The sequence below is a fragment of the Sander vitreus genome, chromosome 12 (assembly GCF_031162955.1).
Source record: "Sander vitreus isolate 19-12246 chromosome 12, sanVit1, whole genome shotgun sequence".
Classification (NCBI taxonomy): Eukaryota; Metazoa; Chordata; class Actinopteri; order Perciformes; family Percidae; genus Sander; species Sander vitreus.
The window spans coordinates 5,272,743-5,292,387 of record NC_135866.1 but is presented as its reverse complement, the minus strand read 5'-3'; the positions used below and the strand labels follow the sequence as shown (position 1 = coordinate 5,292,387).

The following is a 19,645-nucleotide window of genomic DNA, read 5'->3' as shown; positions in this document are numbered from 1 at the left end:
ATATTCAGCAGTTATATGAAGCATGTTGACACACGTCGTCACAGGTCGTAAAATGATATCCTCTGCAAAGAAAAAAAATCTAATAATCATATAAACCACTTTAAATCCCAGTTTAGTCTTGGTTTAGGGGTTTAATAAATAATTTGCATAAATAGGAGAGCCCATATCAGTGTTGCCTGATTGTAACGTCCAGTGGTGGGATGTAACTAAGTACATTTACTAAGTACTGTACTTAAGTACAAATGTTGAGGTACTTGCACTTTACTTCAGTATTTTCTTTTCATGCCACTTTCTACTTCTACTCCACTACATTTCAGAGAGAAATATTAGACTTTTTACTCCACTACATTCATCTGACAGCTTTAGTTATTAGTTACTTTACACATTCAGATTTCTGCACACAAAACATGTGGTTTATAAAATCTGATGTTTTCTTATGAATGAAACTACCCAACAATATAACGGCCTACAAGTCCAGCTGTAATGATTAGACCATTAAACACACAACTGTTTGGATCGTTTCCAGTTTCTAAAATGTGAGGATTTTTCTGCATTGAGTACTTTTACTTTTAATACTTTAAGTACATTTTCCTGATGATGCTTACATACTTAACTTAAGTAACATTTTCAATGCAGGACTTTTACAATAGAGTATTTTTACAGTGCGGTTTTAGGGACTGTTTGTTATTTATTGAAGGGGCCACCGGAGGAGTTTTGGGACCTTTAGGCTAAAACGACTTGACCCTCCCCTCGCCAGTAATAATTTTTCTATGACCCTCCAAAATGATTTGAAAAAGAGGAAAGACCCTCCCCTTAAGTGCTAGTTTGCACTTAGCAAAGATGTACACATGCCATTAGAATTTTTACAGTCATGACATACAGGCGTTAACCTCTGCATTCTCATCTAACACATCCCACTCATCTGTTATGGTGTGGTGGCCATTTGAGTAGATTTACTCACTAACATTGTTGTGGAAACACAATAAGCATGGGAACTAAACGCACACTTTCTGCATTATTGCATTACTTCAAATACTAAGTTACTCCTCTAGTAAACTAGTATTCACATGAAATAAAACAATAAAACATTGAGACCATTCAGCAAAGGACACTGGGAAATAACAGTCAAAACAGTGATAACTGAAACAGATATACAACACACCATGCAGTGTGTATACAAATATTTATTGCAAACAGACCTAAGTATGTATGATGATGTGACCAAGTGGCGTCTCATTTCATAGGGATATGTTTTCACCCCTACCCCTTACCCCTCGAGGGCCAAGGGCTAGGGGTAAACTAAGGGGTAGGGGTAAGATAGAGAAATGGGATTCAGCCTAAGAGCTACATGGAAAAATATGCACCAAACAAGCCACTTTGAAATTTTCATTTTCATGAATACAAAAGTTGGGTGAATGTGCAAAATCCCTTTCCCATATTTGTAGAACTTGGCCCGAAATAAGAACGACTCATTCTACTCATTATCTATTTTTTTCTAGTTGTTTAACCTTCCTGCAGCCCCGGCTTATCACTTTTCTGACAATCTGCTCTGTGCGTGTTTGCAGTAGATTAACATATTATGAACATTTTTATTAAACGTACTGAATCTACATTTTACAAAGAAGAACCCTTTATTAATATTGCTTTTGGAAGATGGCTGATTTCATCCTTTATCACCTGTTGCTTTTTTATTATTTCCCCATCATAATTTGATTTTGTTGCCATTCTTAAGATTTTGTGATTTCACTCATTTCATCCACAAACACAGTCATACCTGGGAGAGACGAGTGTACAACGTCTGAACAAACATCAAAAGAGTTTGACATGCTTCTGTTACTTCAACTGGTCTCCTTTTCAGAGAGTTTACACAGAATATGTTATCAGCAACTTCATTTATCCATTGAGTATCTTCTATCAGGCCCTCTTGGAGTGATCAGTTGTCATTTTGTGATTTGAAAATATATTTGTCACGCAAATCCCTTCTCTAAAAAGGCCGATAAATTAAGCCACAGGTAAAGGCTTTTCAGGAAACTACAATGAGGGTTGAGTCTGTGGAACCAATTACCTTGATACCGGCAGAGCGGCATTTACCCACTGCGTCAGGCACAGCGGCACGCGGCGGATCAATCATGGAGATGAGACCCAGGAAGCAGAGCTGCTCGGTGGGGAAGTTTGTTTCTTCGCTGTCGAAGTTGAATCCTCGAGGGAACTGGGTGGAAGACAGATTTGTGTGGCAGAAGCCTACGAGAGAAGAGGGATCAGTGAGGTGATCATTCATAACTGACTGACATCGCAAAGTATACTGCAGCTAACAAAAAGATAAACTGTTGCTTTGCAACAATTTATTTGGCACTTTAAAAAAGAGACACATTTTTCCTGACCCTAAAGTTGTTTTAGGTCAAAAAACAGCCAATAAACAAAAATACGTTTAAGTGTATTTTGTTAAAGATAATTAAATATGAAAGGAAACCGTCAGAAAATGCACTGTCCTCACTGACTGCAGTGATCCTTTACCTTGCAGTATGCAGGCATACCAAACATTTTAAAAATAGATTTGGAGGTTGCAGGTGTGAAATACAAATTGAATCAGCCACTTTTATTAATTCATGACCCACAGCCCTTAAAATATGCATTTCTTGAATCCCTGCGGAGCAAAGCACAATAAAATGCTCCGTCTAAAAGAGGAGAAACCTTTCTTTGTCATGAAACACCCGACCTATCATCATCACCCAAGGCATGAATAAGATTCAATAATTTACATGATTTCAGGAGTTTCCCGCCACATTACTCCGCATTCTACTGTTTGAAAGAAGTGACACCTCCTCTGACAAAATGATGATAGCACATAATTATTACCTGTGGCACTTTTAAAAAGATGCCAGGGAACTTTTTTCCTTGGTTGTCAAAAAGATGACATTTACAGAGTCTGGTTGCTTTTAGAGATATTGGAAAGTGAACTTCAGGTAAGGATTTTGTAACCAAAATGTGGCATTTTACAAGGTTTTATCATGTACAAATTATTGTAGGGTTCAGTGCAGAGTTTGATGTGAATTGAAATACCAGTCTAATGCACAGCTCATAATTCAAACATTACGTACCAAAAAAGAAAACCGATATCTTTAACATTTTGTCTAAGAATTGTAATTTCTGCTTTGATTCCATGTCAGTCTATTAAAATTTGGTTAAAGCTATAGTGCGCAGTTTCTGTCTCCCCCATGAGGAATTTTAAGTAATGCAGGGGCTGTTCCAGGATTTTATAAGTAGTGCGGCACAGGGAGGACAATAGTCAATCAGGGGTGGGGGTGAATTTGATCAGAATACAGCATAGAATACAGCATAGACACTGTGTCTTAGACACACTGTGTCTTAGGCACTAGTGCCTAAGACACTAGTGCCTAAGACACTGCTTAGAAATATAGGAAATATAGGAAAATATTGAAATATAGGAAATATTGGATAGTATAGAACACAATGTAATTCTGATATATAACACATCACATTCAATATTACTTTCACTTGTTTTCATTTAAAACAGTTGTACTTGGGGGGGAATTCATATTTCAGGGGGTGGGGGGCAATGCCATCCCATGCCCCCCTTTTAACACCGCCCCTGAAGTGATGACAACAAAACTGTCAGTTTGTCCACATGATACAAGCCTTCCGTGATCGCTCCACACAGTTAGTAGCCAAAGAGGACACGGAGGATTAAAAAAACATGATGGACTCTTCAGAAGAGGTAATTATCTTCACTCCAGTTTCTGCGCGCAAAAGTCGCCGGGCGCCAAAATCTTCTGAACACAGCCATACTGAGAAATACAGAGAGAGTTGTGTGGAGCTGATAGTCTTAATTAGCTTTGTAGCAACTCATTTGGCAATGGCTTGAATGTAACGGACATTTATTAATAAAAACATAATTTATGCACTAAAGCTTTAAGACTGCAGTGCCAAAACATTCAACACTATACAGGGACATGTGGTCTAACTACCCTCTTTACCAAGGAGATGATAAAATTCCCTATTCCCAGGCTGACATACCCAGCACTCTCTCTCCCAGTCCTCCCAGCTCCATGTAGGCATTCTGGAAAGCCTCTCTCCAGGTTTCATCAAGTGGCAACTCCTGGCCGTGGATCATAATCCTACTGCACCTGTAAAACATTTATTAATAATACTTTTACCGATGTTACTGCTAATAATAAAATATCTATCTGGATAGAAATTGTGTTAACAAACTGCAGTAAAACAACAAGAGTGAAGTGAAGCTAAAAATCATTGAGTGATAATGGTTGATGTAGAGGAGGTTTTGGCCTCACCAGAAGAGAATCTGGGCCAGTCTTGGGCCAACATTGGTGTGACATTATACATAGTGTGACCACATAATATTAAATTAAAAGAATAAACAATAATATGACAAAACGAAAGATTGATAGTGTCCCATTTGGGCACAGAAATATCTTCAGCACCTCAACCTCAACGAATATGCAATAACAAAAACATTTAAAGCATATGACTAGTGTTACCCCTATTTTCCATTTTGGGCGCGTCTGAGACGGTGTGGTATGGCAGGTGGCGGAGGACGGAACAAAACCGCAACGCAGCCGGAACGCAGACGCGCCCAGTGGAGAATGGGGGTTATTCTATATTTATTTCATTTTCAACAAATTCACTGAAAGGACCAAAACCACCAAAGTGTTTCTCCCAATACTTCATGATTTCTCTAACCCTGTCTGTGGCTTCATTTGTACCTACTGAAAAACACAAATACATAATTTAATTGTTTAAAAAAATAAGGGAAAGTCGTTTTTTTAAAACAGCTGGCCAGGAGTGAATAGTGAATTCGTTGGGGACTATTTTCACCAGTGGATTAATACACATTTGGTGCTCTAGTAAGTCATTTGGCAGCAGATTGGTGTATATGTGGGATAGACTAAAAATGACAGTGTGCATGTGCATGTTCATGGTGATGAAGGAACATGTCAACAGTTTTTTTGAATTTTGAGGGAAGGAATTGGAGGATTTTGGAGGAATACGCTATATCAGGTTTTGGATACACAGATACGTTTGTTCCTAGGATCAATTCAAAGTTGGTTTTAACCTTTGATGGGATTTGTTAACAATAATATTAATAAAAACCATGTAGATTTATCGTCAGCTGTCAAGAAGAGTGGCGTTTTTTTCACTACATTCCTGGAAGAGAAGGATGAAATAAATGAAAAAGAGGTAGACATTTTGTGCTACCTCACTTTTGAGACATATAATCGATCGTTACCTGTCCAAGATTCTCTCCGGTGCTCCCTTCATGACCAGAATATGGCCAGAGGGATTGTCCTCCACTTCATGGACAGAGAGCTTAAAAAAAGGGGGAGAATAATGAAAGATTGTTCAGAACATAGCACGACCGGATTTATATTGAAACAAGATGCAACATGTAGTTTATGGCTGATCTTTAAAGTTTCTGTTCTAGTAAGAAAAAGGCTCAGGACAGACATGCTTCTTAGTAACGCTCTGCAATGAATTTCACAGTCGTACCAGCAATCACTCTTGTGTCATATTTTTCCAAGTGGTTTGAAATAAAGCCTTATCGAAGCGGACTTGACTGAGTGCACATTGTGAGTCATATGTATTCCCTGTGTTAAAGCAGCATTCATTCACACTCTCACATGTATTCCTGTGGTGTTACACCTTGCATTACTGGTTTCCCCACACAAATTTACATGCACACACACACACACACACACACACACACACACACATACACACACACACACACACACACACACACACACTCGCCCAGGTAATTTGTATCCGAGTCACAGCATATCTAATCTCAGAAAACCAGAGCAAAATTGCTTTTTTTTTTCCTCCCCCCAACACAGACGTTCCTATTTTAAGTCAGGGAACAGGTTCACAAAATGCATGCAGGAAGTCCTTTGTTTGCTCCAACATCACTGTTGTGTTATTCATATGTTGGTTCAAATCTCCAGACAGACAGTAAAGACTGGCTGTGAAAAGCAGAAACGTTCCCGGACCCCTGTTTCAAGATATTTGCCATGAATCCAACATATTAGCAAAGACATTTGCTAATATGTTGGATATGTTGGAACATTGAAGATAGGCTTACTGGTCTATAAATTAGCTAGCCACTAAGGTAGCCATCCACAGATACAGTTTATCTTAAGGATTCACTGTGCCACATGTACAGTTTGTTACTGTACATAAAAACATTATGTCTAAATACATGAATGTCGGGCGCCCGGATAGCTCAGTTGGTGGAGCGGGTGCCCATATATAGAGGTTTACTCCTCGACGCAGCGGGCCCGGGTTTGACTCCGACCTGCGGCACTTTGCTGCATGTCATTCCCCCCTCTCTCTCCCCTTTCATGTCTTCTGCTGTCCTATCAAAATAAAGGCTGAAAATGCCCCAAAAAAAATAAAAATAAATACATGAATGTGTCAGTTATTTTAATAGCTTAGTATTGTGTGCACCATTAAAAGCTATGTGTAAAGGCCTTAGGCTGTCGTACACATTATTGTAGGCCCAGTTCAATATGCAACTCAATTTTATACAATATATGTAGTAGGGGGTCCCTGCTCTGTCTCTCTTTTAATTAAGGCGTCCTTGGCCTATAAAACTTTGAGGACCCCTATGGTGTAAGTTATCACATAGAGCTTCTTATGCTTTTCCAATTTTATTTAAGGTCTTTTAAAGTATTTACACCCAGTGCGTCAAACACTATATCTTCTCACCTAACCCTACCCAAAGCCAAAGTATTTTGGCTGTGACCATCTCAAACAAAAGGGATTTCTGTCTGTGTATTAAAAGGTAGTGACAGAGCAGCCGAAATCCAACCAGTTAGTAATCCACATGTATCTTTCTATCATAAATAGCACAAATCACAACACTGCAGCAGCTTCTCTGCGGATAACAGTGTTGTGCTTGTGGCCTGTTGGGCGGCTTCCAAGCACAAATGTGTGCAACAGTACAAGCAGGGTCTTGCTGTCAAAGAGCACGCATGTTCAGGCCGCCTTCCTCGGATGGAAAAAGGTTAAAAACTAATATGAATGATTCACTCAAAGCATGCAAACAAAAAGGTTTTCCAAGTCTTGGAAAGGCATCGTTTAAAACATCATAATATTGTCAATTCAAAGAGCACTAACAAAATGATCCAACAAATAAATACATTAAGTACAAAATTAAGATTAATAAGCAAAATAAGATGTAAAAGACAATATATAAATTAATATGAACAGCAATTAGAAAAGTTCAAAAACTGAATCACGAATGAAAATCTAAACGTTTAAAGCAACCTACCTTACATACTTAAAGTGCTTAAATAATTAGATAGCAAAAGACGTATACATACGTGTATAAATTGTAAACAGACCATGCAGTAAGTGTGAGCCACATGTTGTAAAGACTCTGGGCTCAGCCCAATCACGGGGGGGGAGGGTGGTGGGAACGCTCCCTCGAGATTGTTTTCCCCATTTACTGCAGCTTTTTGCACAATTTTTCAACCAATTTGATAATAGAATGCCTACAAATCTGTAAATCATGTGTGATAGTTGCCAAGGGAAAACTGCATGCGATTACCATAAAGTGAGCACGGCTATAAAGGGAAGAGTTGTGGGTGCCCATAGAACCCATTTTTATTCAGATATCTGGACGTGAGAGGTCAGGGGACCCCTTTGAATATAGCCATGCCAGTTTTTTTCCTCACCCAAATTAGCTTGAAAACACTTTGGAGCGTTATTTGGTTTGATATGACACCAATACTATACAATTTAAGTAGTTGTACATTTTTATTCACATGTATATACGTTTGTAAAAAAAAAAAAAAAAATGTCTTTATTTTTTAAATATTTGTTCTTGTCCTATTTATTATTTATTGTATATTCTGTATGGGTGCTGTGTGTCTGATATTTTGCTGCTGTAGCACTGAAATTTCCCAATTTGGGATCAATAAAAGTCTATATAATCTAATCTAATCTAATATCTAGCTTCCCTCTATCTTGAAAACTGAGCCCGCTACAGACTTTACAGACTGTAAAGTAGCTTTTGAGAAAACATTCAGGGCTGAAGCCCCAGAAGCCACCGCCCCTGGTGAGTGGTCTGTAAATTAGGTTAGGAGGATTTCAGTGTAGGCTTGCATCAGCAACACTTCCAGCACAAAGCCATGATGCTACATTAGACCCATGCAGTACCTACCTGGTATTTGTTGGTGGAGTTGAAGGGGATCTCTGCCACTTTGAGGTTTCTAGCTCTCATTTCCCGAACACTCCCACAGCACAGCTCGATGCATTTCAACAAAGCTGACTCTGATGCGTCCCCCGCTGTCTCCCTCTGGGGAAACACAGCCGCACATTAGCACAGTCACTCACATATGCATATTAAGAAATGAGTGTTGTCTGTCTCACTGCCTGTGTTTATCACACTGCGGTGGAAGGGAACTTTAACTAAATAAAGTGGTGGAGAGGACTTCCTTTACTTCCATTACGGTTCTCATTAATGATGCAGCCAGCTGAGTATCATCTGCATCACCAGCTCTTCTAATCTGGCCATATTGTTTTTAAAGTAACAATGTAACAATTTAATGCAGAAGTAATGAAAGTGCAAAACCTAGTTTACCTTTTCAGTTTAGGGGATGAGGAACAATTTGATTGAAGCAAAATTTGATTGAAGGAAAAATACAGCTGATTAGTTTGCCTTGAATGCCGTTTGCAAGGTTTCTTAAGGACATTTTTTAAGGATATGGATATAAAAGGCCCTGGATATGAAGAGTTGAAGAACTATGTTGGAAATAAATATTGTGGGAACATTAGATTAGGAAGTTGATGTTTACTAATCTTGAAACTTGAAAACTAAAACATCAGAATTTGTTAAGTGTGCCCATTTTTGTTTAAAGTGGTGTGCAGAAGTCTTATATTGACACTGGGTGTCACACACTAATAAATACATACACACACACACACACACACACACACACACACACACACACACACACACACACACACACACACACACAGTAAGTAAGGATGCCTATTTTATAAGGCTCAGAATTAGTAATTAACCCCTGTTGGATGTTGAATGCTCCATATTTTTTGTGTGTTTATTTTTTGCAGGTTTACCAGATTCAAAGTGTGTGTCAAAGTTGCTTGTGTGTTGCTTGCATCATTTAGGAGAAACAAAAATTCTCTTCTGATAACCTGTAAAATCCGCCTTGATAAAAATTCCATGATGATCACTGCAATTCATCCCGCTCTTGGAGCCAATTTATTAAAATCCACGTTGAGCTGAATGACCTGATGGCCAATACACCAACGGGGGCCAAACCAAGACAAGAGATTCCTCTTTGCTCCTGTTTATTCATTCATGAACAGCTGCAAAACAAGGACACGGGCTCCGCAGGATTCGTCCTTGTTTGTGCCTTTTCATGAATGAATAAATAGATCAAGAAAATTCCATTTCTCTGTTTTTGTGTGTGCAGCTATAGACTTGTTCTTGTAATGGAAGTGCAGCCTGGGCTTTGACTGCTGTGTTTGAGTGCTGTCAGGAGATATGGCTGTTACTTAATGCAGGGAGGAAACCCAGGCACCTCGAGGGGCAGAGAGGCTGCAGCAGCAGGGCCTGCTCCCACCGGAGTCAAGAAGCTGTTACTCTGTCGCTGAGAGCCACACGGAGAATTTCTTCAGGTCAATGTAGCACAGGCAGGAGGATAGCAGTTGGTAGACCAATGGAATATTATTGACTTACCTACCCAGCAGTGTGTGTTTGGGTATCAGTGTGGAGGGGTTATTTCCAGGGTGCGTTGAATTATTCTGTGTGTGTGTGTGTGTGTGTGTGTGTGTGTGTGTGTGTGTGTGTGTGTGTGTGTGTGTGTGTGTGTGTGTGTGTGTGTGTGTGTGTGTGTGTGTGTGTGTGTGTGAGAGAGGCTAAGCATGTAGTCCAGTGTGTGTGTAGTGCACCTGTGTATAGAAGTAAGTATATTGACAAATCATTTTTATGGGTAGTTTTTTTCCCTGTGGGTGCCATGTGGGTGAGGAGTGCGAAATACGAAATAAGTATTGTACTTGTGTACAGTTTTGAAGTACCTCAACTTGACGTGTTGCTACCTTGTACTCTTCTCAACTTTACAAAATTTTAGAGGGCAATTTTTCTAATCAATGATAAAGTATGATGCATTGCAAACCAACCAACCAACTGTTTTATTTACTCGTTATACTGTATACCCAATAGCGGTGGTGTGAATACTGTTCTGTATTTTCATAAATCTTATGAATAATATATATTATAGCTGTAAATATGTTATCCAATATACCTCTACCACATTTCAGAGGAAAATATTGTAATTTTAACTACTACTTTATAACTATTAGTTACTAGTTACTTTTCATATTAAAATGTTGAATAGAAACCCATTTCATTAGTTTATAAAATAAGTGTAAATTGTTATAGGTTTTGCTAGCCTTTTAAGTGCAATGAAGTCCAATTTCTGCATTCTGCAAACATTTACTTACAGTAAAATGAAGTAATCAGAATACCACCACTGCTTTTTTTTAAGTGACAGCTCACCTGCCCTGTCCTGATGTCGTTAGCTTCACCATATCGCAAACCATGTATGCAAAATCATGTCTTATGAAAAATGTGCATGCATTATTTTAATCCAAATCTTAAAAGGTCTGCTTATAATGTCCTTAGATCAAACAAAACCTGTTGTAACAAACTGCTTTAGAGAGTACAGATAATAAAATGAGACAGAATCATCAATGAAAAGGTTTGGAAAGCTGCTTTTGTAGTGTGTGTGTGTGTGTGTGTGTGTGTGTGTGTGTGTGTGTGTGTGTGTGTGTGTGTGTGTGTGTGTGTGTGTGTGTGTGGAGATTTATACCATCAGGATGGGAAATTCCTCTTGTCCACCTTTGAAATCAGCTCTGTTGCACAGGCCAGCCACACGAGACAGAGAAGTCCAAGTAGCAGAGGTCTTGTCAAAACCAAAACCTGAGAGAATGGCAGAGGGAGCTATGTTAGACTTTTTTTTTTTTAAATGAGGGCTTATGCAGTATTTATGCTACTGACTTAACTCTTGGTTCACAGAGTGGCACTGGATATCGTAGCTAAATAACAGAAGCGGGGTCAGTTAAATTGAGCATTCACTTATTCCTTGACATCAGTGATTTTTCCATTCCCAAGTCTGGAGAATGTCATTCATTTTTAATTAGAATGTCTCGTAAAATACAAGCTGTTTGGAAAAATTTCTATCAAAATTTCATCCGTCCCATTCAATCGAACTGAAAATGACCTTCACTCCGCTGCATTCATTTTTCATTTTGTGCTAGACTCTCTGGAGTGGTCACTGTCATTGTGCAAACAGAATATAATAGCATCATGCAACATACATTAGGTACACAGAGGCAAACTGTGGCTGGAGTTGCTGAACTTGACAAAGCGTGGTGCAAAAAGCTGCAAAATCTGCAACAGCTGCAAAAAGGACTATGTCCTCCTGAAAAAAAATGAAGACACTGTGTTTTCTTTTTCAGCACTTGCACTGTTTCAGATGTACGGCCTTGTCAGCAATGCTGGTATTCATTGTATGATTGCATCGCCTGACTCAATCCTCATTGGTATGCATAGAACACCTGCAAAAAAATTTTTTCTTCCAAATCTTTTGGTTATTGCTAAAAACTTCTTTGAAATTTGGCTCGGTTTGTAGCTGTTTGGTGTGAGACAGGAATCCAATCGGTTCCGCAGCAGCAGTCTTGCCAAGGAATCCTGGTAAAAGATATGTGTGTATAGCTGAGGGTTGTGCCGCCCACTGCATACCACTGCTCAATTATTCCGAACGCTAGTGAAAACAGCAATGTCGGCTGGCGGCGTGAACATTGGACAGATGAATTTCGGCAGGTGGTCACACACTCCCCCTTTGTATTCCCAAACACTCTCCCTCTCTCCCCCCCTCTCTCTGTCTTACCAGTCTGGTCCTCGGTGGTGTCCGCCTCGTGGATCTGGTTGTCGAACCACATGTGGGCCACAGTCATGCGGTTCTGGGTCAGCGTGCCCGTCTTGTCGGAGCAGATGGTGGAGGTGGAGCCCAGAGTCTCTACGGCCTCCAGGTTCTTCACCAGACAGTTCTTCTTGGCCATTCGCTTGGCAGTGAGAGTCAGACACACCTGGGAGGAGAGCGGGAGGTGAGGGGGGAGAAAGATGAGGAAGGGAGGGAGGGATGGAATAAGATGAAGGAAGGAGGGAGGACGAGGAGAGGAGAGGATGGATGATTGTTAGTCGACGAGGGGAAAGAGTGTGTGTACGCAGCGGTGCATTCAAGTGTTGGGAAACCATGCGTGGTCCAGGTGCTTTACAGAGTGCAAATGTGCGTGTGTGTGTGTGTGTGTGTGTGTGTGTGTGTGTGTGTGTGTGTGTGTGTGTGTGTGTGTGTGTGTGTGTGTGTGTGTGTGTGTGTGTGTGTGTGTGTGCATGCATGTATATGTTTGGCTGGTTAACAGCAGGTGCACAAGGATATAAAAATACGATGAATAGACAAATTCCATATGTTGCAAGAGACACATCAACACACATTAATTCTAGCTGACCACATTACTCACAGAGCAACAAATGCAGCACAAACACAGACAAACATTTCCACACACAAATCGTGGTGCATTTAAAGCGAAAGCAACTAAAGAAACCAGTCACTGGAAGTTAATTTATTTTATGTGACCAGTGAAATGTCGACTGATGACATTTCAAATGCCATCTGGCATCCACCTCAGCGCACACTTTGTTTATTGTTGCAGAAAAAAAGTTAGATTAACTTCAACATTTGAGCAACTCCAATATTCAGTAATAAATCACCTGCTTTGCTGGGTTCTGTAGTATCATTAGAGCTACAGCTAACATTCAGAAGAGGGTAAATCAGTGTTAGGAAAAGCACAAGTGTAACTAATAACATTGATGATGGCTCCGTTCCACTTTGGTGTGCCAGTTTACCATGACAGTGAGCCAGCAGGCACAATGTGAGGACTCTTGAACTGGCACCCACAGTGCTGCTATAATCAATATTTTGATGTTAACAATGGATCAAATTACTGCATGTAATGGGAGAACAGCTGCTCAAGATGACAAACCCGTGGAGAATTAGCACCTGACTCTGCATTTCCCCCTCAGTTTTTCAAAAGCTTGTTAACTTCTTTAACTCATTACTTTGGTTTTTAGGCCCACAAACTCCAGTCATCAACCCCATTTCCAGCAGCCTCAGGCAGCTATTTTCACCAAACAAGCCCATTAACCCACTGTACACTACCTGCACAGAGCCAAATAGCAGACAGACAAAGTTAGCAACAAACTGGTGAAGAAAGTCACACATCTAGCAGACAAAGAGCCAGATAGTTGTTCTCAAGAGGTGGTGGGGACCAAAATAGAGCTAAAAGGAGAGCGAGTGTTTGAGGTATATTTTTTGGGTGGAAAAAGGACTCCAAAGCAATGATGTTCTGTGCCTACTGGATGTGCAAACAGGCAATATGTTCGCCATAACTTTAAAAGTATGTCAGATATTGTATTTCCAGTTTGTTACTGTGCCCCCAAATGACCAAAACGCCAATTAATACAGCTTTAAAGCTTTAGTGCGTAACTTTTTTGATATTAATGAACGTCTGTTACATTCAAGCCATTGCCAAATGAGCTGATACAAAGCTAATTAAGACTTTCAGCTCCACTAAACTATCTCTGTATTTCTCAGTATTGCTATGTTTAGAACATAGTGTAGTCCAGCGACTTTCGCACGCAGAGAGAGAGAGAGAGAGTCCAACAAGAGTCCATCGTGTTTTTTTAATCCTTCGTGTCCTCCTTGGCAACTAGCAACTGTGTGGAGGAGGGGTGGGGGTGGTGCGCGATTACGGAAGGCTTGTATCATGTGGATGCAACAACAGTGGTGATGTCATTGCTTAGAATTCCTCATGGGGGAGACAGAAACTACGCACTATATTAAATGGAGTGCAACCATAAATTTAATTTCATAGTTACACATTTTAGTTTATTTTTAAAAAATGTCACTGTCGAAGTAAAAATCAAATGTGAAAAAACATATAATGTAATTACAAATTGCCATTTGCAACACATACCATCTTTAACCTTTGTTTGTTTGTGTACAGCAGCTAATTTATTACTTTTCCCCATGAGTCTGTTCACTATTCCCAGAAGGATAGGAAAGGTTTATTTTAAACTGAAGGGCACATTGTCTTCTTGTAGCAGAAAGAAAAAGCGAGTGTGCAGGGAAATAACATTCTATTAAAAAAACATTCAAACTGATCCGCTCCTTAAAAAATTAATCCAGATCTTTTTGGGTGAAAATCTGTAAAAACCTCATCCGATGAAGCCTATCTCTATCCCTATCTATATCTCATAAAAAACAAGGAACAACACATTACTCAAAGGACTCTACTAGGAAGACAGAACAAAATTATCAAGCAACCATTGGCACATAAAACCTGGTTCCTATCCTAGAGTTTATCCAGAGCGGATTCCTCTCAACAGATTCCTCTCTCTTCTCTCACTCACATCTTCCAAAACCCGAAATGACAACTCATTATATCAAAATACCCCACAATATGCTTTCTTATTAATGCCCATCCTGACCGGTACACCCAACACCACTTCCCCCCTATTTTGTTTTGTTTTATTTCTTTTTTATATATATCACCTTTATTTATTCAGGGAGGGCCAATTGAGAACAAGCTCTCATTTCCAATAGCCTTGCCAGATATGATATGGCAATAGAATTGCCATATCAAATTACAATACATATAAAAATTACTGAACATAGTAATTAATATATAATATATAGTTGCTATACACAGTACATACATAAATCAATTAAATAATGTTAAACAACTCAAAGTGTATGTACATTCAGAATACATGGACTCATAAAGAAGACATTTAAAGTGATTAAATGGCTGTTCAATTTCATTAGAATCTGCAGGTTATTCCATTTATATGGAGCATAATACTTACTTACATACTTTTGCCTAATTTTGTCCTAACAAATGGAATATTTCAATAACAAGAAATCACTATTGCAAGTGCCATTGTGATGCGATTTAAAATTCCGCAAGCTTGTTAAATATACAGGCAATTTTTTAAGCAAGGCTTTGTAGATAAATAAAATGCAGTGTTGCTCCCTTCTTAGAGCCAAAGAAGTCCAGCCAACAATTTGATAAAGGAGACAGTGGTGGGTACTGAATCCATCACCGGACATAAATCTAAGGGCAGAGTGATGAACTGCATCAAATATCTTAGTGATAGCTTAATGTCTTCTTGTCTGTGCTGTTATTTTGTAAATACTTCTGTTATTCACATGTGGTTATAATGAAAAAGGAGGAACACACGGACACACACTACTCACAGTGACAGTAGCCAGCAGTCCCTCGGGCACGTTGGCCACGATGATGCCAATGAGGAAGATGACAGCCTCCAGCCAGGTGTAGCCCAGGATGATTGACAGGATGAAGAAGGACATGCCCAGGAAGACAGCCACGCCCGTGATGAGGTGGATGAAATGTTCAATCTCTATGTTGATGGGCGTGCGGCGGACTTCCAGCTCTGACGCCAGCGTGGCGATGCGACCCATCACTGTTCGGTCACCGGTGCCTATCACGATGCCATGGGCCGTTCCTGAGAGGGATGGGGGTTCACCGTTAGTCTCTCAGGAGAAAAGCATCAATTACACTATGCATTTTTACTTTTTACCAAACAGTACAGAAAAATACTTCCCACTTCTATAACGTGAGAGGTGTGTCAGAGGGGGACAAGCAGGTCAAAAGTTGCAAAGAAACTTTCGCACACTGTCTAACTTAAAAAAAATATATATAAAATTTAATAGTAGGCAAGGTTTTGGTACCAGACCATCTTTAGGCAAACTGTAATGTTTTGCCTGAAGATGGTCTAGTAGTTTATGACTGGAGTTTGTGGGCCTTAACAGTAGGCAACATTTCTGTACTAGACCATCTTCAGTGCAAAATGTAATGTTTTAAAGAAGGTAAAGTCCGCACAACAGCTTAATGCTCCAGAAAAATATTTTAATAGTGCAAATAAGGCACACTGTCTTTTTTTGAAAATGTAATGTTTTTCCTGAAGATGGTCAGTTCAGGTCTGGTATACTCCCTCTCCATATTGAAATAGTACATTGGTCGGCAAGCAAGCATGGGCTAAAAGAAAGGCTGCTTTGTATCTCTGTCTGAATGTGACATTCCCTGTTATTTTTTGTGTCTGTAGTTTTCTTTAATGTATGAAATGTTTAGCTCTAGTTGGTTAATTTATGGGCTACACTATTATGTTGTGTCTGCTGTAATATGTTTTATTTATTCTTTATTTTGTGTAAAGTAGAGTATGTTGTATGTGGACACTGAACCGGAAGCTGTTGAATTATTAATGAATTACTGTTGTATTGGTGTCATGTACCGAAATGTTGCCTACTATTAAACTTCTTCTTTTTTTTTTTTTTGCAAATTAGAGTTTCTTTGCTATTTTTTACCAACCACCAGTTTGTCATAGTAGACAGTCAAGTAGATGTCTGATTCTTTTTAAATGGTTTGTATTATATTTTGTTGAAGAGTGCGCTTTAAACGAGATATCCAGCCGTCAGCCGGCTGACCCCATGCACTTACTGCTTTAGTGAAATGTGCATGTTTGTTTTTAGAGCAATATGTAAAGAGACAAATGACTGTTAAAGTGTGTAAGACGCTGTACGAGATGGAGATGAGTGCTGTATTTTGTAAACAGGAAGGACATTTGATAGGGAGGTGATGAGAAAGGTGTAGGCCAGTGATTGATGGTTGATTGGAGTAAGAATCTGAATGAGTCAGTGGTGGCCTAAAGGTTAGAGAAGCGAGCTTGTGACCGACAGGATAAATCTGGGTGGGGAAAGTGAAAGAGCAGCACTTGTCCCGCCCTCATTACCACCACTGAGGTGCCCTTGAGCAAGGCCCTTAACCCCAACCGCTCCAGTGTGTGAAGAAATTGCCAAAACTACATAGCGCCCCTTTAAAAGACCTCATGGTGTGATTTCTCAACTGAGTCAAAGAATGAACTTTGAACCTCAGCTAAATCATTGGTTGACAAAGGATGCTATTCTTCATATATGATAGTATGTGATAGTATTATTGTACTTTTTTTTACTGCACTTTGGAGACAAACTCCTCACTTTATATTCAACCTACATTTAATGTACAGATTGATGAAGTTGCAGATTCTAATATGAAAATCCTATTGAAATGCTTACTGCATCACCATTTGATGATTAATAGCAACTGAAATACCAACTGAGATTCCCATCAGTTGATTCTCAAATGGAAACACTTGTTTATTATCTAAATGCATTCACAATTCAACAACTACACATTACTGTATGATGGAGGGATGGCTGTTCTGATGAATGCACCCAAACACACTCACGGTTGAGCGGTAAGGCAACACTATGTTGTGATCCAGATGGCAAAAAAAAAGGCAATAAGGACAATCTTGGCCAGATGTGGCCTACTGACCCTCGACACAGTTGGTGGAAAAGAAACAGATGTTGCGGGTCTCCAGAGGATTGTCGTGCGTGAACTCCGGGGAGCGAGTCTGAGGCTCCGATTCTCCCGTCAGAGATGAGTTGTCCACCTTCAAAGGGAGAAAGGAGGAGAGAGCAGTGTAACCCAGTGAGACTGATGGATAGGAACGGGAGAGAGTGAGCAGGTGAGACTGGCAGTGTGGAAATGAAGGTAGCAGTACTTATCAGCAACAAGTACAACACAGATTTTTCCCATGTTCCTCTATAGGTAAAGAAATGTATACAATGTATTAATGTCTTATTACACTGCTTCAAAATCTATTACGATAAACTCAGGCTAAAAGGGTGACATTTTGCATTTTTTAAACAAATTTTTAAGTGTTTAAATGGGCTGGCCCCATTACGCAGAGAAATGATGGTCGGACCATGACAAGAAGAGTAGTTAACCATAATTGGAGAGTCCCAATGTGCAGAACAACTTTTGGTCAATCCTCCTGGTCAGTAAAAGGTGTACATTTATGGAACTCTTTATCCCCGGAACTAGCCAAACTATGGCTTAAACAGCAACAGAGATGTGAGCACTAATGGTGTCCTTTAGCGACACTATTTTTATGTAAATTCTGTTTTTATTGGATGTTATTCTTTGATAATTGAATAGACTGTTGTGCTGTGTTTGTTGCTGTGATTGTTTTTGTAAAAGCCTGACAAGGGACAAGGACTGCAAATTAGCGGAGGTAGACGTCCTAAAAAACCTTGCATCCCTTACATTTGGTTGTGATAATGTCATAGGTAATGTCCCTGTTAAATTAACAATACATTTAAAAAAAGTAGACAGCTAGCCACTCAAAAATGGTGCTGCAAAGCATACATGTTGCACATAGTTGAAGCATTTTCAGGGTGATGTGAACGCAGTCATTCGATATTATGGGATAAACAACAAATCCTAATTGTATGTAATGTGTTTATATCTGACTTAAATATTGCTTGTCCATAAAATTGATATTTTGGGTTTGGAGTGAAATAATTCAGAAACTGTTGTGTGGATTGCCATACAATTTGGCAACGATACCCAAAGTCCCCACAGGATTAATCCTAATAACGTTGTTGATTCCAATATAATTCCCATTGGCCTCAGCTGTTAGCATGCTAACACACTGACTTAAGATGGTGAACATGATAAACAACCAGTGGTGGAATGTTACTAAGTACATTTACTTGACTTTTACTTGCACTGGAGTCTTTTATTTTCATTTGTTTGTACTCCGCTACATTTCAGAGAGAAACACTGTACTTTTTACATCACTCTGACAGCTTTAGTTACTAGTTACTTCACAAATTAAGATTTTTGCAAACAAAATTGTATTTATTTATAAAATGCAATGTTTTATTATAAATGAAACTAGCCAACAATATGACGGCCTACAAGTCCAGATGAAATGATTAAACACACAACTGTTTGGATCGTTTCCAGTTTCTAAAATGTGAGGATTTTTCTACCTCGAGTACTTATACTTTTAATACTTTAAAGTGCTCATAATATGCTCATTTTCAGGTTCATTATTGTATTTAGAGGTTATATCAGAATAGGTTTACATGGTTTAATTAAAAAAGTTGAGTTTGGAGCAGTTTATGAACAGTGTTTTCTGTTGGAGATGGTAAGTCCCTTGGGGGTGGACTTTGGGCTTTTTCACTTTGTAAACCTATAACATGCACAGAAAAGATGTATAACACAATAAAGGAAAGGGAAAAAGGCAAAAAGCATAATATGAGCATTTTAAGTACATTTTCCTGATGATACCAACATACTTTTACTTAAGTAAGATTTTCAATGTAGGGCTTTTTCTTATAACAGAGTATTTTTTTTTACAGTGTAGTATTAGTACTTTTACTTAAGTAAAGGATCTGTTCCCCCCCAGGGCTGAGCCCCCCCTACCTTGCACCCGCTGGAGGAGACCACTCGAAGGTCAGCTGGGATGCGGTCCCCCCCTTTGATCTCCACAAGATCTCCCTGCACCACAAGCTCAGCATTGATATGCATCTTCTCCCCCTCCCGGATCACCAACGCTTTCTGGCAGGGAGAAAAAAGGAAGAGAGAGAGATGAGAAGGGAGA

At 39.4% G+C, this 19,645-nt stretch overlaps 1 protein-coding gene across 1 annotated transcript in view; it reads right to left on the bottom strand.

Moving 5' to 3' along the window:
* atp1a2a (ATPase Na+/K+ transporting subunit alpha 2a) overlaps positions 1-19,645 on the bottom strand; it is a 48,381-nt gene that overhangs the window by 20,430 nt on the left and 8,306 nt on the right. Inside the window, exons 6-14 of the mRNA XM_078264378.1 lie at positions 19,468-19,602; positions 17,527-17,644; positions 15,390-15,658; positions 11,961-12,159; positions 10,881-10,990; positions 8,204-8,338; positions 5,267-5,346; positions 4,036-4,145; positions 2,066-2,241 (exon numbers count right to left, since the gene is read on the bottom strand). Of these exons, the coding sequence (XP_078120504.1) occupies positions 2,066-2,241; positions 4,036-4,145; positions 5,267-5,346; positions 8,204-8,338; positions 10,881-10,990; positions 11,961-12,159; positions 15,390-15,658; positions 17,527-17,644; positions 19,468-19,602 (1,332 nt within the window). The remainder of the gene's footprint in view (positions 1-2,065; positions 2,242-4,035; positions 4,146-5,266; positions 5,347-8,203; positions 8,339-10,880; positions 10,991-11,960; positions 12,160-15,389; positions 15,659-17,526; positions 17,645-19,467; positions 19,603-19,645) is intronic.